This window comes from Oryza sativa, chromosome 1 (assembly GCF_034140825.1).
Source record: "Oryza sativa Japonica Group chromosome 1, ASM3414082v1".
Lineage (NCBI taxonomy): Eukaryota > Viridiplantae > Streptophyta > Magnoliopsida > Poales > Poaceae > Oryza > Oryza sativa.
Genome location: NC_089035.1, coordinates 4,742,614 through 4,768,369, shown reverse-complemented (window position 1 = coordinate 4,768,369; position 25,756 = coordinate 4,742,614). Strand labels below are relative to the sequence as shown.

At 43.7% G+C, this 25,756-nt stretch overlaps 3 protein-coding genes and 1 long non-coding RNA gene across 4 annotated transcripts; 3 read left to right on the top strand and 1 right to left on the bottom strand.

The window, feature by feature from the left end:
- Window positions 1-917: 917 nt before the first annotated feature.
- LOC9267956 (uncharacterized) lies at window positions 918-2,762 on the top strand. Its single transcript, XM_015787185.3, has one exon. It carries the CDS (start codon window positions 1,002-1,004, stop codon window positions 2,637-2,639), a length of 1,638 nt encoding a protein of 545 aa, XP_015642671.1. The 5' UTR covers window positions 918-1,001; the 3' UTR covers window positions 2,640-2,762.
- A 10,354-nt stretch (window positions 2,763-13,116) lies between these two features.
- On the top strand, window positions 13,117-18,313 carry LOC4326769 (NADP-dependent malic enzyme, chloroplastic-like). The gene is made up of 20 exons (NM_001401655.1): window positions 13,117-13,252; window positions 13,371-13,612; window positions 14,668-14,788; window positions 14,872-14,946; window positions 15,079-15,230; window positions 15,327-15,432; window positions 15,503-15,568; window positions 15,673-15,768; window positions 15,859-15,930; window positions 16,039-16,122; window positions 16,250-16,348; window positions 16,449-16,496; window positions 16,593-16,646; window positions 16,740-16,838; window positions 16,962-17,051; window positions 17,143-17,220; window positions 17,403-17,477; window positions 17,569-17,659; window positions 17,752-17,880; window positions 17,973-18,313. The coding sequence occupies exons 1-20, from the start codon at window positions 13,199-13,201 to the stop codon at window positions 18,059-18,061; spliced, it is 1,920 nt and encodes a 639-aa protein (NP_001388584.1). The 5' UTR covers window positions 13,117-13,198; the 3' UTR covers window positions 18,062-18,313.
- Window positions 18,314-18,534: 221 nt separating this feature from the next.
- Window positions 18,535-19,261, bottom strand: LOC107279861 (uncharacterized). Its single transcript, XR_001542497.3, has 2 exons — window positions 19,081-19,261; window positions 18,535-19,006 (listed from the first exon to the last, which is right to left on the bottom strand). It is a non-coding gene; the product is annotated as an uncharacterized lncRNA (long non-coding RNA).
- A 712-nt stretch (window positions 19,262-19,973) lies between these two features.
- LOC4326768 (uncharacterized) lies at window positions 19,974-25,703 on the top strand. The gene is made up of 8 exons (XM_066312514.1): window positions 19,974-20,117; window positions 20,211-20,650; window positions 20,739-20,924; window positions 21,778-21,885; window positions 22,339-22,542; window positions 22,627-22,735; window positions 22,813-24,755; window positions 24,979-25,703. The coding sequence occupies exons 1-7, from the start codon at window positions 20,039-20,041 to the stop codon at window positions 22,875-22,877; spliced, it is 1,191 nt and encodes a 396-aa protein (XP_066168611.1). The 5' UTR covers window positions 19,974-20,038; the 3' UTR covers window positions 22,878-24,755; window positions 24,979-25,703.
- The last annotated feature ends 53 nt before the right edge of the window (window positions 25,704-25,756 follow it).

The following is a 25,756-nucleotide window of genomic DNA, read 5'->3' as shown; positions in this document are numbered from 1 at the left end:
AGTTCACTTTGGGTCCCTCTATTTTTCGCCCATTCCGATTTTCATCACTTCATTGCAAAACAGGTCCCCAACTTACAAAACCGTTTAAATAAGATCCATCGGCCGTATTGTGTCCGGTTTTAACGCCTACGTGGCTTCTTTTGACTAAGTCTTTGCCTAACGTGTCATTAACATAGCGCTTACATGGCAATTAGATCTGAAAAAAAAACATGTGGGACCCACATGTCAGTTGCACACACAAATAATAAAAATTTCAATCGTCAGCTAATGAGGTTTCTCGTTTTATGTGCGCTAAAAATTTTACCTAGATTAGAGTCGCACCCCGAGAAATTTCAATCGTGCAATCTTACTCTATCGTGATATATAATAACATACGACTGGATTTGAGAAATGCGAACCTGAATATATATGTTTAGATTTGTAGGCCTATGATACGTCAAATTTGGTCTTGGGTTGGTATATATTTGGATAGAGAGGGTAGGATCCAAACACGAACCGCCTAGACCCATGAGGCCATGACTCCGCACAGCATAGAATAAGTCACATTCCTCGTTTTACGCGCGCACACTTTTTAAATTGCTAAATGATGTGTTTTTCACAAAAGATTTTTAAACAAAAGCTGCTTTAAAAAATTATATTAATCTATTTTTTAATAAAATTAATAGTACTTAATGAATTATAACAAAATACGAGTCGTTCCGTTCTGCGTGCGCGGGAGCTGGAGAGTTACCTCCCGAACACAGCATATCCGAGTCCGAGCAATGAGCTCTTGGATTTTTTTTGACCGTTGGATGTTTCGATCTAACGACTTGGATGAGTCCTGCCTATCGCGCTTCTCCCTCCCCGACTCGGGTATCCGAATCGGGTTGCACTGAAGAGTTATTTAACCCGACTTTCCCCAACCCAAATACTCCTCCAACGAGCCAAGTTTATGTTCGTCTCGCCTTTGTTTAATTTCTCTTTCGCGAACCAAACACAGAACCCTCGCCGCCGCCGCCGCCATGCGGATCCCCACCACGGAGACGGAGACGGGGACGGGGACACGGATTCCCAGCCACAGGCGGCGCAAGGGATCGTCCGACGGTTCGCGGGCCAGGGCCGACGCATCCCGTCGCGGACCAACGCCGACCAAGGAGACGGAGATTCCCGGGCGGCCGCTGAAGCGATCCTCCTCAACCCTATCGTTGGACGACGCCGCCGGCGCCTCCAATCCGACCTCGACCTGGGCGATCCTGAATCGGTACGGCGCCCGGAGGGATTCCTTCCGCCGCGACGACCGCGACCGCACCACGTCGGCGGTCTCCTACACCTCCGGCGGCGACCAGATCTCCGTCTCCTTCGAGCTCGTGAAGCCGCCGGAGACCTCCCTCCTCACCCTCGACTGGCCGCAGGGGCCCCGCCCGTCGCTGGGAACCACATCCTACCCATACGTCATCGCCGCGCACGGCAACGTCGTCCTGTTCCAGATCGTCTCCCCCGACAAGCACGCTCGCCCTTCCGCCATCGACTACTTCGTCTACAATGCCAGCCGCAGCAGCAGCAGCAACCACCACCCCTCCTTGACGCGGCTGCCCGTTTCCTACTGGAGGAGGGGAGACACCATCCGCCCGCGCATCATGAGCAGGGAAGGCACATGTATTTTGTCCTGCGGCAGCAAGAATTCTTCGTCGTTCGTTGTGGCTGAGCTCGAGAGAAGATCATGCCAATCTTCCGAAACCAACGTCTACCTCTTCGCTTCTGGCTCTGACGACTGGAGAGTCTTCAGGAATGTGCCGATCCGCCATGGCGACGCCCTCGCTCACCTGTGCTGCTGGACGACTGATGCGGTGTTGTCGTGCCACGATCGCTACATGATCTGGGTGGACTACTTGGTAGCAGGGATGATCGTCGCCAATGTAGAACATCCAGGAAGGGTTGACCCACCGGAGCCTGTTCTATGGTACGTGCCACTTCCGGTCGATCCAGTTGCTGACATTGATCGTGGGCGAGGATGCCCTCAAGCCTCCCGTAGTCTGTGTGCCACCCACCATGGCATCAAGTTCGTCAATGTTAACCAACATGGCGGCAGCAGCAGCAGAAGCTTCAGCATCACCCTGTGGTCGTGGCACGAGGATCAGACATGGCGAGAAGATGCAACATTGGATGCTGCCCAACTTTGGGAACTCGATTCTGAAAACCGCCTTCCAAATGTCCGACCTGAATTCCCCGTTGTTGATATGGAAAACCCTTACGCCGTTTGCTTCTTGTTGAACGAGCGCTACCACACTGCTGACCCCAATGCCACAACGTGGATGATCAAGGTGCACATGAAGAAGAAGGTTCTACTAGATTGTACCGGTTATTCCAACAAAGGAAGCTCTTCTACTGCCAGAAGGATGTCTGAGGGGCTCTCCTTCATCTCCAGCGAAATGCCATCTTACCTGTCTGGAAAAACCATCAAAAGGTTTTTGGAAGGACCGCTATGGCCAGCAACTCATGATGCGATCGAGATCGAAGAGAATGGGAAGATGGGATTTCCAAAAAAACAAAAAAAGTATACTGGTAAATTGGCGATCGATGCTGATGTATTCGTCGCTACAGTTCACTATCATGCACTTTTTTTTAAAAAAAAAATACAGTATGAACATAGTTGTTCATAACACGCGCACACTCGGTGGTGGCGTTCTGGCCCAAACCATCTCTAACCCGCCCCGTTGCCACTCCTAGATGTCATGCAAAAATTTAATCAGTGGAGGATAAAATATACATATACAGACCTTCAATTTTGAAGAGCACGAACCACCACCAAAGCTTAAAACTCCAACTTTACCAAATTCCAGATTGCTGTCTCTTGTATACCAATTTCGCTATATCATTCCCCCACACCGTTTTGCGTGGATATATAGTAGATATAATTTGGGATTGTTCGAATGTCAATGGCCCGAACCTGCAATTTGAGCCTATATGATTTTGGCTTTCAGACTTTCAGTATGCAAGCATGTAGAATTTTCATGATAGATGGTGCAGTTGTCCATCAAAATCGATCACAAGAAGCACGGGAAACTGGGGTCGGAAAACAAAACTCCAAACCCTCACATTGTCCATATAATATGTAAGGCAGGGGTTCGGAAAAAGAAACTCCGAACCTCCTGCGAAAAAAGAACGAGAGGTCAGTTTGGCCACAATTCCTTCACACCAAAATAAGTATTGGAGATGATCCAGGTCCGTGACACGTGCACCGCCTAGTTTCATCATGAAATTAGAAATACATGTGCATCTAGGTTTCTTGTCGATTTGAAATGTGTGGATTTGTCTGTTCTATTTTCACTCGTATCGTTTTCTATTTCTTCCAGAGCAACAGTGTTGACAGTTGTGCCCCGGGTGTGTGCAAGGCCCGCTCGATCAGAGATGATCGAAGGGCGCCATTATTACAAAGCCCACGCAAACTGGGGTGTTGGTCGGAGAACAAAACTCCGATCCCTACTCAAACAAAGAGCCAATTCCAATTCTGACAATTCTGTCGGATACATTTCATGATTCTCGCTTGCTAACATGCTGAACAGTACACCGACGCGGAGGACGAGCGGCATCTGGAGAACGCCATGACCAGCAATTCATCAGCTGGTGGGCTTCGGTGAATTAAATTCCGACCCTCCTCCTCTCTCTCCTCGGTGACCTTGATCGATCGGCGTCCGCCTCCACGGGAACGCTATCAGAGCATTGAGCTTTGAGGCGATGGGAGATGAGATTAGTAGATGTGAGGCAGTTTATATGCATGGTTGTTCGAATCGAACGTCAATGCCTCAATTGCCGAACCTGCAACTTATGATTTTTGGCTTTAATTTCAGACTTTGTCAGTATGTTAGCATGTAGAATTTGCATGCTTTGATGCAGTTCCTCATCAACATCGATCACGAGATGTACGGGACTCCCCTCGTGTATTCCCAAAGAAAACAGAGATGGGCCCGGCCCAACTTGTGTATGCTATGCTATAGTGGGCCGCAGCATCGCAGATGGACTTGTTCATGCGTGCACAAAACTGACGAACACCATCTCGATCGATCGACGATCTCCGCGCCGCGCCAGCACACAGTGGCTCTCTCGCTCTCTCAGTTGTGTGATGCCATTAGGCCTGATTATCACAGCTTAAGAGCTGGAGCTCAGCTAAACAGTTACAGCTCCACCAAAAAATGAGAGTGGAGCTGGGTAGAGCTCTCTCACAAAATGAACTAGAGTTGTGGAGCTGGGTTTAGGCAGCTCCACAACTCCACTCCAAACCCAACTCTTAGAGTTAAACTTAGAAGTTTGAGGTGTACCAAACAGGTCCTAATTGACTATTGATTGGTCACTCGATTCCATCATTCCTAGCACTACTGCTTAATTAACGAGTGCCTTCAATTTGGAAGGCATGTTGAGGTTTTCGTGATGGAATTTGAGATGGATCGTGGCAATTTATATGGTTGCCTAAAGTCCTGACTGAGATTGGAGAACGCCATGACCAGGAAGCAACTCATCAAGCGAGATTGATCAGATCGAAAAGCTGATCCCAACCCACCCAGAAAAAAAAAAAGTTGACACCAACTCGTTAATTGGCGACCGATGCTGATGTATTCGTGACTACAGTTCACTGTCCGGCAAAGTTTATTCAGCAGAGTCTAAAATACATAAATCCACCACTTCAATATATTAAGATCAACGCAGATTGTGTCGTGTAGTCTGCATAAGCGTATAAGGTATATTAGATCATACTCCCTCTATCCCATAATATAAGACATGGTCGAACTTAACACGGTCTCCATAAAATGTTTGTCTTACTCATATACTATAAGGTTTATAGTAACAAAATTATAATCATATGAAAGTAAATTCAAATGTGAATTCAATTTCAATGATATAATTTTTAGCAAGTAAAATTCAATTCATATTGTACTAAATATTGGTCAAAATATTTTGAATGTAAAATCTTAAAATGTGTGGGCACCTTATATTATGAGATGAAGGGAGTAGTACATACAAGCGACGTGAGCCTAACTGGAGTACCACTAATGGAGTAGTACGTGTACGTAACTGTGGTGTTTGAAACTGATTAAGAATGTTAAGTTGATGCACGTAAAATGAGAAAGCTATTAGCATATAATTAATTAAGTTTTAATTGTTACAAACTTGACAAATGGATATATTTCATATTTAAAAGCAACTTCTATATATAGAAAGTTTTCGTATAGAACGTACCGTTTAATAGTTTAAAAAGCATGCTATTGATAATCGAGATAAAATCTGTATCTTGACTAGAAAAGAATCCTACGAATTCAGTGCATGATTTCGGCTTTTCAGTGTGCTACCTGCAGGTAGAATTTGCAACGGCAGTTCTCAATCAACGTCCCCATTTTAAATGCTCAGGACCTACTAACGGTCATGCTCTGTGACGAAGCCCACTACAAAATGGTCTCCAAACCGTGGGCCTGATGGGCTGTCCGGGCTGTACTGTGCTCAAACCCCCCAACAAAAACTCTCCTCGCCGTCCATAGATTTTGACTCTGCCGTCTCAAGCCATTGGCAGCTAGTGCAGTTTAAGACTTAGCAGCAGTCTCAAGATCGAAATTCTCCTGCCCCCCATAAATTAACACCAAGCTCGTGTAGTCGTGTGCTTTAATTACTTTATTTGCATCCACTGATCATGATCTTTCTCTTGTGCTAACTGCACATGTTAGTAGCTGGTATTGTATGATGTAATGGCCTGTATGAGATTGAATGAACTGTTACCAGGAGATCAGCTGCTAGTATCTTTCACCATTAAATTACTTAATTCTCCTCTGGCTGGCTATCGGTGGTCGACTGATTAAGCTGGTGAGTGATGACCAACTTTGTATATTGGGCAGTATCTGTACAAAACTGAACGGCGAATCGCGTGTATCTTCACGTAATAATCAATTAATAGCAGAGTCGCCAAGTTTTAAGATGTCAGATTCATAGTTTGCGTGACCCGTGCGTCACTGAAGCTGGACACTGTCGTTTCACATAAAAATAAAAAAGTCGCTTCCTGGAACACATGCGCTGACTGGTTTAGCAGAATCGGTCTCGTCGTCATGTGTACATATCGAAATCGATGGCTGTCCAGTCAGCACGCACTCAGCAGCTAATTTTTCCATCTCGTGTGAAGCTGCATCTGCATGTAGTACTCCTACGCCTCATTTCCATCTCCATTTGTCCATTCACGGCTGCAGAAAAGAGAAGATAAACAAATTAATGCAGGCACCTTTCAGGTCTTTTGTTGGGTGGACCGGGAAAGATTCAGTTGATTGTTGTTGAGCCTCTAACCAGAAACCAAAGCACATATTCGTCGCATTTTTTTCTTTTAAGTTTTTTTGTAATACTCATACAATAGTTCTTTCGACGGCGAGGAAAAGGATATCCCTGCTTGTCTTACATATTTTTGCTCCTGGCCTTGCTAACTCCTCCATCGAATTTGCCTATGGGTGTCCAATAAGGTTCACAGATGCAATGATGATTTATCTTTTTTTGGCAATAATTGGATTCGGCGACATTAAGCGATGAGAATTAAGAGGATCTAGTCGAATCAGTAGCGAGCTCAGTAGGGGAATCCTTGGCTGCACCGGGGAAAACGATGGGTGCCTCTCGCAATTAATCATGCAAACCCACTCGACTCTGATAGCGATCCAGGCATCCAGCTGAAACTGCAGAAACATGGAGTAGCATACACGCAGCGTTCGTCGGATGCAAATGCAGCGACCAACACTCCAGGTCAGCAGTGCAGAAGAGACGACAGCAGATGTAAAATCACAAAGTGAAACAGCGACCACTTTGCATCAGACAGCCTCATCAGTTACCCACATTTCCTAATAATAAAACAGTAAAACTTCTATATGTATGTTCTTAACGTTTTAAAAGCCAACATAAAATAAACTGTGTTGAAAATGTCTTCAAATCAAGTTCAAAATTAATTTTGAATTTGACTTTGGCTTATTTAGGTCAAAAGATGGAGCCCAGAATTCTCCGAGCACGGTGCAGTAGGGAACTACTCCCTCCGTCTCATAATATAAGGATTTTGAGTTTTTGTTTACAACGTTTGACCACTCGTCTTATTTAAAATTTTTTGAAATTATTATTTATTTTATTTGTGACTTACTTTATTATCTATAATACTTTAAGCACAACTTTTTATTTTTTATATTTGCAAAAAAAATTAAATAAGACGAGTGGTCAAATGTTGCAAGAAAAAAATCAAAATCACTTATATTATGGGACGGAGGGAGTAACAAGTTAACCATGCGATATTTCCTCAAATAAAAAGTAGAAGAAAAAAAAAGAAGAAATAAATCATTTGGGGATGTAGGAGTAGTTGGAATTTGTTGTTAGGCAGTTTTGGTGTATTTAACGCTAGCAGCAGCCTTTACAGAGAGCTGCTGGGCAGCGTGCATATGTAGCGATCGGGGAAGCGCGACCGATCAAAACGGATCAATGCGAAACCAGAGTGGGAGGGACTGGTGCGGTGCACGCACGCTGCGTCCGCGTGCGCGAAAGATCGTACGAACGGGGACCCAACAAAACCGGAGCACGTTGCGTACTGTGCCACCGCCCGATCGAGATCTCTATGTGTGTGTGGTTTTCCCTGGGATTCGATCGGTGCATGCATGGATCGAGTGGCTGTGATGTGGTATCAGTAGCCGCCCCCTGCCGGCCGAGGCAAACTCGAAAAATGTGAAATCCATGCATTGTGAGTCTTAATACTAGTACTAATACGGGAGTAGGAGTGCGTAGGACGGTAGGAATAATAACGAGTAATCGTCACGGACGAAACTGCAGTACTAGCATCGTCGTAGGAGGAGTATTGCCCATTTCCTGCACGTACGGGCCTACGCAACGCACTAGCACTACCATCCATCTCCATCCACCGCTACAAACAAAACAAAACAAACAAGAAGCAGCGGAGGAAGCAACGGCGGAGAGAGAGAAAGGGAAGTCCAGTATCACGTGTGGACCGGTCGCGTCGGGCGAGGCCGAGGCGCGAGGGCGGCACCCAGGGGAGGCCTCAACTCCCCAACTCCTGTCCACTTTTCTCTCCCGGCCCCGCCCCCGCCTCGTACCTTCTCGTCGCGTTCATCCGGTCGCTGCCGTGTGGGCCACTTTTCCCTGTGGGGACCATTGGTCAGTGTCCTTCGGTTTGGGGGCTCGCGGTGAGTGAGGGGGGAGGATTGGGAGGGGGACCGAGAAGCGGTCGGCGCAGGGGCCCACCCCTTTGCGGGGCTACTCGCCGCGGCGCGCCAGTGAATGCGCGCCCCCCTTTCGCGCCACGCGTCCGCTTTGCTTCTGCTTGTGCTTGCGCACCGCCTGCGGGGAGAGTACTACTCCAAAAGGCTGTCTTTAGATAAGGGTTTAAAAGTTTTTTCGTATCAAATCACATATATGAACATATATTTAAAATATTAAATTTATAGTAATAATAAAATAAATTATAAATTTCGCTTTTATATTGCGAGATAAATTTATTAAGCCTAATTAATATATTATTATTAAATGTTTACTGTAACACCATATTATCAGATCATGGAGCAATTAGATTTAAAAAATTTATCTCGCAAATTAGTCACAATCTGTATTATTAGTTATTTTTTAGCATATATTTAATATTTCATGCATTTTTTTTGCGGGGGAAGGGAACGCTTTATTGATTACTCATCAATGTGATTACAATCATTTGCCAGAGCCCCAAAAACACAAGAAGGAGCCTGCATACGCCAAACAGCTGAATGGTTCGTACGCATGGCAAATTTAGCTAAATCATGGGCTACTCTATTGCATTCCCTTCTAATCTTCTGCACACGAAAATCAGGCAAGCTTGGAGTAAAAATTTAATACTCCGGAGGACATGGCAGAGCTGCGCTCGATCAAATCCAGAGCTCGTAAGCATAGATACCAAGTTGGCACAGTCTGTCTCAAGAATTAACGGTTTTTTCACCCACTCAGCTGCGAGATTCACCCCTTCCCAGCATGCAGTCGCTTCCGCCTCTTCCGCTGATCCACAATGGCTGATAATTCTCCAGGAAGTGAGCAGTACTGAGCCAGTGTGGTCACGAATGACAATTCCAGCACTAGCAGCTTCCGAACATTGAATGAAGGAGCCATCCACATTTGCTTTAACCCAGCCCATCGGCGGGGGGGTCCATCCCATGGTCGTAGTGTGATTCCTTTCATGGTTGTCCGGAGAACTGAGCCGAGACTGCATCACAGGTTTTTTGCCTTTATCGTCTACCTTTCCTTGGCTTGTACTCATAAACAGGGACTCCCAAAGGCTCTACATATGTTCAAACGTTTCATATGATCGAGTCTAAAAAATAGGTTGGAATCTAAACAGAGCTTAACTTTTACTCCTAATTTATTTCAATATATAACAACTTTATTTTCTTTCCAACCAATCACAGTTCCATATCATTCTTTTTTTCATTTATCCTCATTTTTCAACTAATTATAATATTATTTTATTTTAATTTTATATATTTTTCTAATAATTGTGTTTAATCTCAAAACTTTTTATATATTTTAGAACAAGCGAGTAGCACGCTTGTGCGAGATTTCTGCGAGACTGCGACATCGCACTGACACACACCTCTCTCTCTCTCTCCTCGTGTCGTGTGACCCCCACGAGCCACGGGCAATTTAATTGGGGTGGGATATTGTGTCCATAAAACGCGAGGTCACTGTGCATGAGTCAAATAGCGTGGCAGCAGCAAAATTGTAGAAGACCCACCTTTCTCTTGCGCAATTTCTTTTTTTTTGACGGAACTCTTGCGCAAATTTTGAATGGAGTGCCTCGTTTTTCATATGCACAATAATAAAAAATCGTGTAGCACACCAAAGGGAACCGTAATTAGCAAATGCACTCCAAATCGAGTTTTAACAAATTATTTGGGATGGGGTTACCATTACCCTACGATTTACTATCTCCATCCTAAAATATTTTTTTAACGGAACATTTTTTTTACGGAACTCTGTCCCAAATATAATAAATTTTAGCTATAAATCTGGACATTATTATATTTTAGGACGGAACGAGTAACAGGTAGCCCGAACTATATCGTGCTTTAAAACAGAGAAAATTACGGCACGTGGTAATCGTACAGTAACCCGCTCGAATTTCCTTTCCCGTGGCCTAACTGGAGTGGTACGCTCGTACTCTCGCACACCACCACCACTTGCTTGCTAGCTGCTCCCACTTGGCCGCACTTCCCACCTGGCCATGCATGAGCCCATAGCCAACAGCACTGGCACCGTGGCACGCCAGCGACGACGAGCCGATCGACGAGACGCTCATGCGCGCGTCGATGCATCGATCCGATCCACGCTTTTGATACGCCACCACATGCGTGTGCGCCCTCTCGAATGAATGAACTGGAACTAGATCTGCTCGTTTTGGTTCTAGGCCGATCCGTCCGGTCGCTCTTAATTGGGCCCCGAACGCCATGCTGGAACATGCTGGGATGTAGCTGTAGTAGTATCATGCAAAAAAGTGTAGCGGTATGTGAAGATTTATTTATGTTTTTTTGCCGTGTCAGTAAAAGTAGTCATGCAAAACGCATTTGTAAATTTGCATATACTTACTGTCAAATATGTATGGCGAAGCTGTTTTTTTTTCTTTCAGCGATTCTCTGCTGCTCTTATTATTAGTATTACTCTACCAGTACCCCGCAAAAGAAAAGTATTATCCTACCATAGAAATAATCTGAACTATTTATTATTATTAAGAGTAATCAATAATTTACTAATATAGTGAATATGTATAACTTGTTCATTTATGTTTTTTTCTAGATCGATATGTGGTTATCCATTGCGTTGGCATTACTTATATTTCATCGAATAAAAAAAATAGTCCCTGCCAAATAACGATTATACCCCTATGTACCTTTTTTTATATAATAACGCCACTCCTTGTTTCTACGGATAACTAGTAGGGTGATATTATAAATAGATCCGAATCCTTCGATCAAATGAGATCAATGGTTCAAATTATTTTCTACTACTAGTAGAAGCCGGATGGAAGTTTGAAAACCTCTCGTCCGCTATAAGACATACTACGGGACTGTTTGGTTGCTATCTTCAATTTGCCATGTCTAAGGATAGTTATGCCATAACTTTTTAGACAATCGTTTGGTTCATTATCACAACTGTGGCTCGCCACACTTTTTAGTCATATGATCCTACATGTCTTGTGGTTTGGCAAAGTTAGCTACTAACCAAACAACCCATCGTCATGCCTACTCCGACCTTCACATAGGAAAAGGCAAGTGCCTTCTTTTTTTATGCCCCCCCCCCCTCCCCCAAATCTGTGGGATGGAATCATATATAGCTGTGTGATGGAATCAGTAGTGATCAGGACCACATATTACCAGTGCTCAACCAAAGGTGGCTTGAATTGACACACGACGATTCGATCTTCGACGTGTACTGGCTTGACGCCCAAAGTCCACACAACCACACACGCTGATGGCCATATGGTCCACGGTTCAACTAACATTCCAAAGCTTAATTACACGGTGATTTGGAGCCACAATCTTGGGTTTGCTCCATTCTAACCAACCAGCTCATAATTATTGATAGGCATGTGCTGTGCCTACAGGTGATTAGCGAGCCATATGACAAGGACAAGTGACAAGCAAATAAATCTGATGTGTTCGATGTACTCTATGCCGGCAGTGCAGACCTGTGAGGCTATGACTATGGGACAGTTTCAAGTTGTTCTGAACATTCTCGTTCAAAAAAACTTATTTCATATATTTTTTTGCGTAAAAAAATGATGATCCATTTGCAATTTTCCTGAATTCAACTAGTGTTAATCTGGCAGACCCAAAGATTATTTGTTCCCTCTTAATTGCGAGTGAAAATTTTAAATATCTTATGCCTCAAAGTTCCATTACAAGAAATACGACTTACCGACTTACCGTAAGTTTCACTTATTACGCTCAGTGTTCCCTTTCTCCTCGGGCCTTTAAAGTTTCTGAAAGGAAGAAAAAAAGTTACATATAAGATAATTTAAGAGAGAAGAAGAAAACTACTAGTTGAACAAAACAAAAAATTGAATTAGGAAAATGATGTCGACGGGATATAGCCGGCAATGGTATTGTCGAGTATGGAGATTAATTCTATCAAGGTATACGCGAGATAGTAATAAATAGACGTGGAATATGGATTTTTATATTGGTGATTGGCTTATCAAGATGACTAATAAACCCTATTATACATTTATATGCACTCTCTTCGTCCCTAAAAAATAAACCTAGTAACACATACCCCCAACTAAAAACCAAGATAATATTACAAGTCAGCCATACAAAGAGATATAAAACGTAGAAGATATAAAGATGCCATTTATCCATAATCAGATAATATATCGCAGAATATCATTGTATCAACTATACAATCGTAGAGTACATACATATACTAAACCAAAATCATTTTTACTTATATATGAATCTCACTACTCTATTTGTGCATCACCAAGTAAAATGGTGCTGGGCTCGACTTTTCATGGGAGCGAATTTTCCAGGATTTAACGGTATTGTGCTTTCAAGGGTAGGACGAGACGCCCGTGGTGACTTTGTCAATCTTCAGGATTTACCGGCTCAGTCTTCAAAGATGCTCATAGATGCAGGGTTTACGTGTGTGTTCATAGGGGTTAGTGTGCGAGCATGTGCTGTGTAATTTTTTAAAAAAGTAAAATAGTGCGATAACTTTACCTTTTCATAGATTATTCGGTTATTAAAAAATACATAGATTATTCGTGCGTGAGAGCCGCAAGTTTAGGTTAAGTTAAACCCACAGCCGACTTATGCAAAACCTTATAATGGACGCAAATACAACGTACTGGATCCAGCGAGCGTCGCCGACTGCGACATGCGACCGGGTGGCCCGGTCCGGCGAGGCGTGCGGAAACATCACCGCACCACACCGCGCACAACCCACCACATATACCCCTCCCCCCCGCGTGTAAAATAAAATAAACCGTAAAACACTCCGACCCGACGGCCTCGTCCACGTCACGTGTGCCGCGCCACCCTCCGCAACGCAACCCCCTTCCTTTTTTATACCGGCCTCCTCCCTCCCATTACCCCCCTCACGCGCTCGCTTCCTCTTCCCCCCAGCCATCGGCGACGCGAGGACGCGACGCGCCCCACCAACCACCACCGCCTCCGCCGACCTCGCCGCCATGCTGTCCGCGCGCGCCGCCGCCACCGCCGCCGCCGCCGCCGCCTCCCCGCTGGTACGTACTCCCCTCGAGCGAGGAGTTTGCTTGTGTGGTTTTGGGGGGTTTTGGGGTGGGGGGGGGGGGGGATACGAACGAACGAGCGTGACGTGTTTGTGTTTTTGTGCCTCTGCAGTGGAAGCGCGGCGAGGGTGGCAGCAGCGGGAGCGGGAGCGGATGCACGAGCTGCAGGGAGGTGCGGAGGAGGGCCGCGGCGGTGAGGGTCCGTGCGGCGGCGCCGAGGAGGGTGGAGGCGGTCGCGATGGAGTCCGCGGCGGAGACCGAGAAGAAGGAGGAGGTTGCGGCGGCCGGCGGCGGGGTTGAGGACATGGCTACCGAGGAGGTGCCCGTCACGCCATGGGCCTTCTCCGTCGCGAGGTGAGCGGTGCTCGAATCGGATCGGATCGCCGTGGGGGGGCTGGATCTTGGTGGGGTCGCGGCGGACGTTACGATGCGTCGATCTGAAGCACTTTTTTGGGGATTTTTTTTTGCCGATTTAGCTCAGCTTGCGCGTTGATCTGGGTTAGGTATACGGTTTCGCCCGCGTGATAAATATTCTAATCCGTTTTGGAATTTTGACGTGCCTAGAAGTGAGGATGCGTCGCCTTCTCGCAGCTCGGTTTGTTTTGTTGCTTGTTTGCTCGAATCGTGCTAAATCTCGAATTTGTGTTGATCCAGTCGATTTCTTTGTCGTGTGGCAGTTGCCAAAGCTGAATCTGTCCCTTTCATTTGTTTGTTTGCGTAATTTACCGCAGCCTTCTCCTCACGAAGAAACATATTACAATCAGTTCAGCTCAAATTTGTTTTCTTCTTTCTTGCCTCAAGTCAGCGGATTATACGGTTCTTATTTTTTTTACAGTATATTCATTTTATTCGCAGAATATCGGTTTCAAAAAAAAAAATTCGCAGAATATTACTGTTGGTGTTTTTTTTTTTTGATAATTTATACTGCTGGAGTAATCTGAACTGGGTTAATGTTGGATGGATTTTGAGTAGGTCCCGGGTAGCTGAGAAAAAAAGATTTGATTGTTTTCTTCTACTAGTAGCTTTTTATATTTCCTGCACTCCTGTGGGTGGGGTATATTCTAATCTGGCCCATGCCATGCCAATATTGTCTGTCTTTGTTTTCTCCGCCATCCCTTGACAATGAAATTTAGCTGGAAATTAATTATAAATTTAACACACATGTGCTGAGTTATATAACAATAATTATCACCTAGATCGTAAAATACAGCTGAGAACAGTAACTTACAGCAAGTACTGCAAAACACCAATTTAGGCACTCATAAGGAGAATCGTGCTACTATAGAATGTTGGCCTGGCAGTTTTTTTTTCATACGAATAAGTGGCCATAATTTTGTGCACTGAGAACTGATTTATTTCGTTCACCATGCTGAAATGGAGTTGCTGATGTAATTGATCTTGTGCAACAGTGGTTACACCCTTTTGAGGGATCCACATCACAACAAGGGCCTTGCCTTTAGTGAGAAGGAGCGGGATGCTCATTACTTACGTGGCCTTCTTCCTCCGGCAGTTGTGTCTCAGGATCTTCAAGTACGAGCTACATCAATAAGCAACTATAACCTGTTTATCACTCTGTGGCGTTTATTTTAAGCCCTCCTTAATGTTTTGTGCAGGTGAAGAAGATCATGCATAATCTTCGCCAGTACAGTGTACCTTTGCAGCGTTACATGGCCATGATGGATCTCCAGGTAATCCAAATTAATCTTTTTTACCTGATGACTTCTTGAATGATTTACAATTTAACAAAAATGACTGGGCATTGGGCAATGTGGAGGAACAGCATGTTGAAGATATGATAATAATACCTTTGTGTTTATCAGGAGAGGAACGAGAGGCTCTTCTACAAGCTTTTGATTGATAATGTGGAGGAGCTTCTCCCTGTGGTGTATACACCAACAGTAGGTGAGGCCTGCCAGAAGTATGGGAGCATATTTAGACAACCACAGGGTCTCTATGTCAGCTTGAAGGACAAGTATGTTTGCCTAGCTTTGCTTGAATATCCAAGAATAGTGTGTTGATTTTATTCTCTCTACCTATTCGATTTGGACTGACTGGAAGTGCATTCTAGGGGAAAGGTTCTTGATGTGCTAAGGAACTGGCCAGAGAGAAACATTCAAGTTATTGTTGTTACTGATGGTGAGCGCATTTTGGGGCTTGGAGATTTGGGTTGTCAGGTATGATTGTCTGATTAGTTGCTTACTTCAGAAACTTTACTTATTGTTGTTGCAATGATCTTTCCTACAGGGAATGGGTATTCCTGTTGGTAAACTTTCTCTGTACACTGCCCTTGGAGGAGTTCGCCCGTCAGCTGTAAGCATTCATATCCATTACATTATGGTTTCGGCTGTTTCTACCAGAAAACTGTAAAAACAGCCAAATCATCTGAATTTGCAAATTGCACTTTTACTTTGTAGTGTTTACCTATCACGATTGATGTTGGTACAAACAATGAGCAATTGTTGAATGATGAATTCTACATTGGGCTCCGGCAAAGGCGTGCTACTGGCAAGGTACCACCAAAAAGGGTTTGCTTGGAGTAATGAAGGTGTTGTATAAATTGACAACTTAAGATCTGAACCTTGTCTTGTCCTTGATGGCAGGAGTACCATGAGCTCATGGAAGAATTTATGAGTGCCGTTAAGCAAATCTATGGTGAGAAAGTTCTGATACAGGTCTGCCCCAGCCTCATAGTAAAATATATTTTTATTATTTGATCTTTTCATTGTTTTCATAATAGACATAATATAAGGGCTAATGAAACTGAATCTTCCTTGTGCCAGTTTGAGGACTTCGCCAATCACAACGCATTTGATTTGCTTGCAAAATACAGCAAGAGTCATCTTGTTTTCAATGATGATATCCAGGTAAATGAACCACTTGTGTTGTTTGAGCCATGATATTTTTAGTTTCACCACAATATATTCTTATAGAATAAATTTCCACTGTTCTGTTTGTTGCCCTCTAAATTAAACCAAAATGTATGGATTGCAGGGAACAGCATCTGTGGTCCTTGCAGGTCTTTTATCATCACTAAAGGTGGTTGGTGGAACCCTGGCTGAACACACTTATTTGTTCCTTGGTGCTGGTGAGGTTGGTCAAGATTTCTCTTATCGGCTTATTGTAATCTTTGCTCAACTGTTGAAACATGACGTAATCCCTGAAACACATAACATGATGCATTTGCATGCAGGCTGGAACTGGTATTGCAGAACTCATTGCTCTTGAGATTTCAAAACAGGTAATATAGTGTTTCACAATCTAACTGCTGTACTGTTATAATAATTCATTATGGTACTTACGGCTTATAACTTTGCTGGTCTCAATTGGTTTTCAGACAAAGGCTCCAATTGAGGAGTGCCGCAAGAAGGTTTGGCTGCTGGATTCAAAGGTATAGAACCAAAAGGAATAGAATGCTGTTAATGCAACATTTCACCTCTGCATCCAACAGTTTTAACACCATACAATTTGTGCTATTTTGTAGGGGTTGATCGTTAACTCACGAAAAGAATCCCTCCAGGCATTTAAAAAGCCTTGGGCACATGAGCATGAACCTGTAACGACACTGTTAGATGCTGTCCAGGTATTCATCTGATGCACATCCAAGATTTATTCAATTATTAGCTGATGGTTTTGCCGAAACTTGTGCTGTTTATGCTTGTTTTCTTGTATCCTAATGGTTAATGTTTACCTATTCTTTCTGTAGTCCATCAAACCTACTGTGCTGATTGGAACATCCGGAGTTGGCAAAACTTTTACTAAAGAAGTTATTGAGGCCATGGCTTCCTTTAACGAGGTTAGTTGGACATCTTTGTCGTCAAGTTGTAACTTTGTGGTATTTACCAGATGATTGGCTAACTTCTGATATTGGAAATCCCAAAATGCAGCGACCCGTCATTTTCTCTCTGTCAAACCCCACATCACACTCTGAGTGTACTGCTGAAGAAGCATATAATTGGAGCCAGGTGAGCTGCAAATCTGTACTTGTTGAGCATCTGGCATTATGAACTCACTGTTTTAAATCCTATGCCATTTGACTACCAACTTTTACTAAAGAGACATCGTGCTATGCATATTTAGCACAAAAAAATGATTTTGTAAAACGTGATAATGCATAACTCATGATGATCCATCCGTATCCTTGCAGGGTCGTGCAGTATTTGCCAGCGGCAGTCCGTTTGACCCTGTGGAGTACAATGGAAAGATACATGTGCCAGGCCAGGTACTGCTTCCTTGCTTAAATACTTATTCCAAGAGACAGCAAAGCCAAAATAGAAATTGACTGTTACTAATTGATTCGCTATTCACAACAGTCGAACAATGCCTACATTTTCCCTGGATTCGGCCTCGGTGTCGTAATCTCTGGAGCTGTCCGTGTTCACGAGGATATGCTTCTAGCTGCCTGTAAGTACTCAGTCGAATGTTTGCTCAAATCCGAAACAGTTATGACGCGTACCGCAGTACTACACCAGAACTAATTCCATTCTCGTAAACAGCGGAAACACTAGCTGATCAGGCCACTCAGGAGAACTTTGAGAAGGGATCGATCTTCCCGCCCTTCACAAACATCAGAAAGATTTCTGCTCGCATTGCCGCAAGCGTGGCTGCAAAAGCCTATGAACTTGGTATGTCGTTTACTCTAGTCACACTTTCCACGACCATCCAGGTCCTGTGCCAAAAAACCGTGGCCTCTGACACGGCCAATCGTTCTGTGCAGGACTGGCGACCCGGCTGCCTCAACCCAGGGATCTGGAGAAATACGCAGAGAGCTGCATGTACACCCCCGTATACCGCAGCTACCGGTAACGCCGCGGAGGTCAAATTTTGCAGTAATAAAACCTACCAATGCAGTAGGGGATACTGCTATGTTGTGTTGCCATTGTCGCCGTTGGCCGTTGCTGCTGCAAGGCATTGTATCTGTCTATATAAATCACCTGTTGTAACGTTATGGAAGCAATCTCCATGTGTACCACCAGTGTTTCATTCTTTGATCGATTATAAAGAGTGCAATAAGAACATAGTTTTAGCTCCCATTGTAATGGGCAGCATATCTCTACAGTCTTCTCTCCAACAGCAAAGCCCTGCCCTGTTCGACCTCTTCAAACTTCCAGAAACAGAACATACCAGGGCCCCAATGCCAACGTACCATGGTTTAGAACAGCATTCATCAAGACAGGAAAACAGAAAGAGATATCCAACTAATCGAAGTTGAACATCCTCATCCTTCGAAGCAACGAGACCTTCGCAAGATCACTACGATCTGCAGGACATCATTGAAATAACTATGACAGCTACTGATCTAATCCCCCAAAATAAGTGTCAATTCTACTTGAATTGACCCTGAAATCGCTGTCCAATGCAAGTATTTACATTACATGGAGTATATACTAGCCAGTTGCAACATGCCATCCTTGGCGTTTACTCTCTCGCACACCACAAGCTCAGTAGTGCAACAGGAAATTATTGATCCAAAAGAAAACCAGATTCCTACTCAGATCTCGACGCCTCAGGGCACCGTGACGCTACGCATTTCGCCCGGTTCCTGGCATGAGACGCCGCCACGCGTTCACGACGCATCCCGGCCACAACCACAAACGGGGACCGGACCAACCGACCAACCATCCAAAAGCAGACGCAGACACCAGAAATATCCACACATCCACCACATCCCACTCGAAAGCTATCTGCCCCAAAGCAGATGGGAAATCGGCAAGCCGGTCTTGGTACTCCGAAGCAAATCAAAGATATACTCTGAATTCCAGAGAGAAATTGGATTTGGGGACGGTTGCAGAATGAGGAGGGAAGAAGGGGAATAAACAGCGTACCGGAGATGAGCCAGACGGCGAGGAGGACGAAGATGGAGGTGGCAAGGTAGGGCAGACAGTTGCAGAGGCACGAAGCCCGGTAGGTGAAGCTCCGCCGGCGCGTAAGGGTGGGGATGCCCCATCTCCTCCGATTATGGATGAAAACGGTCTGAAATTTTCATTTCTATTTTTTTTCTCAAAAACGGAATCGAAATGGTAGACCCGAAAGCGATAGCATATCGATGATATTGCTATATTGGAAGCTGGACAGTTGGATCGGTAACCGATGCTGGTTGAAAGTAAAAAATTCACGTCGGATACAATGGGGGTGTGGCATAATCACATATTTAACTATACATGAAGGGGACTTCATAATTTTATTCTTGCACCATAACACTCCACGTAATACCATTATATGAATATATGATGATTAATGATATAACAATAAGTTCGACAAACAATATAAACAAAGTTCAACAATTTTTCAATATCGATAAGTTGAAAAAGACCAAAGTTCAGAAAAGTCCACATGCTACGTGCTAGGGTTAACAACGTTTTCCCCTTATCATTTTCCCTCCCTGATGGGCTGCAAGCCTGCTAGGCTTTCTTTATTCATTGGTTTTCAATGGGTTGGGCTGGCCGGGCCGCCAGGGAACTTTCGGAATTTTCTCTAAATTTTAACGGAAATTATTATACAAATACGGTTACTGACCAAATAATTAGAAAAATCTCTATCCTATTTCTGCTACTATTTTCGAAATATGTTATTATTTTCATTTACAACTCCAATAATTATCGATACCGATTAAAACGGTCGATTCAAACCGAAAACAGCCGGAAATCCCGGAAATTTCGGTACTGTTTCCACCCCTATCGGCCACTAGAGAAAAGGAGAGGAACCCGTAAAACAAGACAAACACAAGGGCCTCTCCACAAAAAGAGGTTTCCGCCGCCATCGTCGGCGTCGGCGTCGGCGGCGATGGACAAGTTACCGGCGGCGTCGTCCGCCATGCAATGGAGCATCGACCTCGACAGGGCTCTCCGCTCCCGCCACCCCGGTGAGTAGAGTAAACCCCCCTCCATCCATGGAGGCTTCACCCTCACCTCACTCTCTCTCTCTCTCAAATCTCAAATAATCAATCTCCCTGCAGCCACGCGCCTCCGCGCCGTCGACGCCGTCGCCCCGCGTCTCCGGGAGCTCGGAGCCTCGCCGCCGGCCGCCGTCCCCCCCGCGGTCGCCTCCGCCTTGGGCGTCCTCCCCTCCGAACCGCGCCTCTTCGCCCACACCATCCTCCTCCGCCTCGCCACCCACTTCGCCACCGCCGACAACGCCGTCCGGGCCCGCATCCTCCGCGCCCTCCTCCTCCTCGGCCTCGACGGCTCGCTGCCCATGACCATGGCATGCGTGGCGGCGGAACCCCAACATCAGGTGGCGGTGCTCGCGAGGGTCAAGGCCGCCTACGACGCTGGCTGCCCGCGGGCCAGGGCTCTCGCGCTGCGGATGTTCGGATGCCTCGCCCACCTCGCCCACCACAGCCTCCACCTCCGCTCTCTCATCCTCTCCACCTTCTCTTCCTCCAATGCGCTACAGGTTGTAATAACCTCAATAATCCATCTAATTTGGCTTGGGATTTCTCAACTCACCTAATTATTATGGTATTATGGTTATCATCTGGCAGGTCAAAGCGGCTTTGTTTGCAGCTGCCTGTTTTTCTAGGCTATCAGTGGATTTCTCATACATTACACTTGAATCACTTCGAAGATTAATTTCTTCACCAACATCACAACCTCAAATTATCATGGCAGCGATTAAGATTTTCCCCAAGCTTGACTGTACGTTGGCTGTTATCCATAGAGTTCATGAGGTGTTCATGGATATACGTGTTTCTTGCTTAACTTCGTTTTTTAATCTTTTTTTATTTACTCTTAAGTTGCCCAACATTTACATTGCTTTCTCACTCTTACGGATTCATTGCTTTAACAATACTCCATATGCCTACCAATCATGTGCACATACTCCAAGGAATCATCAAGGAAAGAAAATTTAAAACTACACATTGCTCTGATTTACAACAATAGTAATCTAGTCCTTGAACACCTAAGTTGTTAGTTATTACTCCCTCCATTCCAAATTGATCATCATATAATTTTTTTGAAAATATTCCTAAATGATCATCGTATTTGTGTTCATTCATTAAGTCTATTCGTTATTTGTGCATTGGGGTAAATGAGCATTGATTCATGCATCCATACACACAAGTGTTTTGATTTGCTATTGGCTAGAAAATAGTGGGGATTGTGCATGCATCAAGTTTATTGCTAAAGTAAATGTAGCATGAGAGAGTTATTATATTTTCTTGGTCTTGGTGCACTCATGTAATATGATGATCAATTAGGAATGGAGGGAGTACAAATGTAAGTTAGTTTTTGCATTACGGGTTAATGTGAAGACCAAAGCTCTGAAAACATCCAATGAAAAAATAAGTCTATGAAATAGGTAAATATGTGATGATAGTCTCGATGCTATCTGTCGACTTTATCTTGTGAAATTGGACCTACCAATAAAACTGGCTAGTTTTCTGAAATGGAGTAGTAGAACATAAAAGACTAATGATATATTTTGCTTTATACACCAATCTTAGGTGGGATCTCTGATTTTTTTTCTTGCAGTTGTTTTCATCACATTTTAAAGAAGCATTTTCACTCTTGATGTCACAGGTTGGAAAGCAGATCGTTCTGGGCACGTTGGAAGATAATTTCAAAGCTGACATGCTCTTGTCACTTTCAAGATTGGCATCCAAATCAGTTGTTCTGTTTTGCAATCAGGTAGTGTAATCCACTAGTTGGTAGCATATGTATTTGACTTAATTTGTTCTAACTCATCGCTGCAATTATGTTCTGTGTTACATCATTTAGTTCACTTTGCAATAATCATATGCATGTGTTTTCTGTTTATAGAAGTAAATATACTCTCTTTCTTTCGAATGCTTGGCACTTTATAACCTGATTCGTGTTTTCTCAAACATCTGAAGATGCTATTAATCGCATCCCATTTCCTTGTGTCATTTCCTGTGATTGGCATGCTACTAAAGGACACCTTAGTCACATTTTAAAATTAGAGATGACAATCAAGAATCAGGTGATTCAAATTTCTTTTAGAATTACTAGCTATGTATTTTTACCCTCTTGCTGAGAAGCTGGGGGCATTAATACCAATGCTCTCTGTTTCCTTTGTGAATTGACTTAAAAGTAAACTTTATTTCGATTTTTCTATTTCAGGTGGAATTGCTGTTATTGTTCCTGGAGCATGAATCTTCTCATTGCATGAAGACTGTGTCATTGAAATGTTTATGTTTCATGTTTCACGGAAGCATCTGCCATTTTCCTGTTTTAAAGACTGTTTTTGGGACGTTATTACAGCTAATTGATGATGATGATTTCCCACTTGATTGTAAGAGAGATGCATTTATGGTTCTTCAAAAGGTGAACACTAAGGTCTTACTGTTCGTGCTGTCTAGACATCTCTTTTTCCTCATTATATCTGATTGATTTATAAAAACTTTTCAGATAGTCTGTGGCAAAGCTCCAATTGTTCATTTAGTCAATACTTGTGAGCTATCTAAGCTTGTTCTGGCTGCTGAAAGTTCTTTGCATTCTTCTTCCTGGGAGATGCAAGGTACTGCTCTTAAAGTTATTGCTGGCACCTTATGTTTTCTTCAGCAAACAAGGTCACATCAGAACATGATTACTCAGGAAGGTTCATCATTGACATACAATGGGTGTCAAGGGATTACCAGCAACTTCCTGTCAACAGTTGAAAATGCGGAGGACAAATTCGTGCATAAGATTGTAACATCAATGGTAAATCATAATATATCCCTGGTCAATCAAATAATAAGCACTGGAAACAAGGAAACAATAAGGAAACATACCTATATGTCCTCTGAATTCAAGATGTACAGATCTATGTTAAGCAGTATGCTAAAACTTCTTGTGTGCTACCCTTCTGCTGCTGCTGTTGCTCTTGATAAACTAAGATGCCTGATAAAAGAACTAGCCCGACTAGATGACAGTGATTGCTCCGAAGTTTCTGTTGCCAATGTTGAATCATTTCAAACAAATTCTGCCCGTGAAGTACTTGACACTTCAAATGATATTGTCAAGCCAGTATCTGCTAGTATGAAGGCTTCTCACATGGGAACAGATTTTGATAAGTTAAAATTCGACCCCGCTGAATTTAGTAGCAAGAAGGAAGTATCTATAGTGCATAATATAATTCTTTGGACACTCAAGTTTGCAAATTCTTGTCATAATATGCTTTCTAAAACACCTAGTGCTAGCTGCAATCTTTATGATAGCATCAAGGAGCTGATTGAGTGTGTGCAGCAGAATACTTCTCTGTATTGTAGCACATACGAATCTTTCCATCTGGTAATGTGTGCTTGTATTTCATGGTATGCTTGTAAAACTCGAGATGTCAATCAAGAATCAGGGGATTCAAAAGAACAACCTGACATATTCTTTAGTCCTTCTGTTTGGTTAACTCAGGAGTTGTGTGCAATTCGGATAACAAAAATGCTTTTCAGAAACCAGAGGTATTGGGATGCCTATAGATCTGCTATGTACTGTTGTCGTGAAGGCCTCTGGTTTGCGGCGTCGTCTGTCTTCAGAAAACTTGCAGATGATTTTGGGTCAGGCTCTTTCAGTTTTTGGTTCAAATCATTGCTGCTTATTTCAGCTGGAGAGATTGAGATGAAGCTACTGCTTTTCCCTTCAGCTATCATTAAGTTGGTCAATGAGCTTAAAACAGATTGCGATCTTCATGAGAACTTTTACTGGGTTGAAACAAATGTTGACAGTAGTCTTGCTGACTCTTCAGAGTTGCATGGTTCCCAAGCAAAGATTACCGATATTTGCAGCAGAACGTTCTTAGCTACTGATCCCCTCTTATCAAACACCTCTTCAAGTCATGAGCTGTTTTTCCAGAGGTGGTTTATTAGTCTCAGGGCATCGTTTCTTGAGATCCTAGCAGATTTTCTTGGTATCCTTACTGCAGATTTAACTGATCAGAGAGACGAATCTCATCATGATGCTATTGGAGACCATTCAAGTGTACCTAGAGAGCATAATAACAGCCAATTACTTGCTTTGGTGAATCGTTCGTTAGGATTAAGTGAACTGGCACATAGTTATGATCTGCTTGCTGTATCCCATGGGGACATGGATCACCAAAGTTTTTCTAGCATAGCCAGGCTTGCTTTCATGTGCTCACTTCTGGCATTTTGTATTGCATTTTCTGTGGATTTCTCAAAGGTACATAGTAGTGTGGAGCCTTGCAGGCTTCCAGAGAGGTTTTCTCATGCTTCAGTTGTACAAGATTTACATGAAAGAGTGGATAGGACTGATAGCCAAATTGTTTCACAACTGCAACAATTAATGCCCATTTGTTGTGATGAAGTGCACTCCATACAGATTGTCACAAGAATGAATTGTTCAGGTATTCTGGAAAAGGATTCTTATCGTCTTTGCAAGTTTGCTGTGGCATATTTGCTTCGCTTACGTGGGGACACCAGAGGAATAGCGACTGGAGAGGACAGTGTATCTCCTTTGCATGAAGGGATGCAATTTCTGTCCAACATTTTGCAGAGGGTTATGGAATTGCCATTTGTTCTACCCAAATACTTCTTCAGAGTAAGGTATCGTATGCATGTTGTTCTCTTAAAATTAGTTGTGGATGAGAAGTTCACCATGCTGGATAACTTAATTTTTTTTTTCAGAAGCCACATGTGCCTAGGTAGATGATCACAGAGTTTTATTTTATGTATATCTCACCATTCCTCTCTGAAATTTGTGTTTCAGTAATGCATCGGTCACGGAGATCTGTAATAATGGTTAACTTGTTTACTATATATCATGCAGGCCTTGCTTTGGTGCTGAACTTCATTTATATGATTCAAATCCAGAAAACAGAGACGGGATATCAGTACCAAGTAGTTTCCAGCTTTCCCTGACCCTTTGCTTGCAGTGGAAATGTGTGTTAGAGAGGAGTGACATTGATATCTCGAAGCTATACTGCGTTTTAGCTGCAAGCTCAGCATCCTCCTGCTTAGATGTAACAGGAACAAGAAGCAAACAGTTTGAGATACGCAAGAAAACTGCTGGAATGGTTGGTCTTAATACCAAGCTTATGCAGTTCGTACAGGATGATTTGGGAAAGAAGAGGGAGAAGAAAAGGAGGAAGAAGGTCCATGTTGAGCAGAAGGATATGGTGACAGCATTTGCGCGTTTCGAAGCGAGTGACAGTGGGGTGGGATTCTCTAGCTGCCTGCTGGATGTGTCTGAATTTCCTCAGGGTTCATACAAGATGAAGTGGCATGCGTGCTGCATCGACAAAGATGGCGCCTATTATAGCTTGCTGCCTCTCAACGACGGCGCAGCCTTCTCCGTTCGCTCGTCTCCAATGCAGTAGAGATACTGCTATGTTGTGTTGCCATTGTCGCCGTTGCTGCTGCTGCAAGGCATTTTATCTGTCTATATAAATCATCAGTTGTAACATTATGGAAGCAATCTCCATGTGTACCACCAGTGTTTGTCATTCTTTAGATCGATTATAATGAGTGCAATAAGCACATAGTTTTAGTCCCCATTGTAATGGGCCGCAAATCTCCTATTTTCCCCAACAGCAAAAGCCCTTCCC

What these genes read in the sequence shown, in the direction of transcription:
- LOC9267956 (XM_015787185.3), top strand. Translation starts at nt 1,002, where the DNA reads ATGCGGATCCCCACCACGGAGACGGAGACGGGGACGGGGACACGGATT.
- LOC4326769 (NM_001401655.1), top strand. Translation starts at nt 13,199, where the DNA reads ATGCTGTCCGCGCGCGCCGCCGCCACCGCCGCCGCCGCCGCCGCCTCC. An exon ending in TGGGCCTTCTCCGTCGCGAG is followed by an intron (nt 13,613 to 14,667) that starts GTGAGCGGTGCT and finishes CTTGTGCAACAG; the next exon opens with TGGTTACACCCTTTTGAGGG. An exon ending in TGCAAAAGCCTATGAACTTG is followed by an intron (nt 17,881 to 17,972) that starts GTATGTCGTTTA and finishes CGTTCTGTGCAG; the next exon opens with GACTGGCGACCCGGCTGCCT.
- LOC4326768 (XM_066312514.1), top strand. Translation starts at nt 20,039, where the DNA reads ATGGACAAGTTACCGGCGGCGTCGTCCGCCATGCAATGGAGCATCGAC. An exon ending in TCTCCGCTCCCGCCACCCCG is followed by an intron (nt 20,118 to 20,210) that starts GTGAGTAGAGTA and finishes ATCTCCCTGCAG; the next exon opens with CCACGCGCCTCCGCGCCGTC. An exon ending in TTCTTCCTGGGAGATGCAAG is followed by an intron (nt 22,736 to 22,812) that starts GTACTGCTCTTA and finishes ATGATTACTCAG; the next exon opens with GAAGGTTCATCATTGACATA.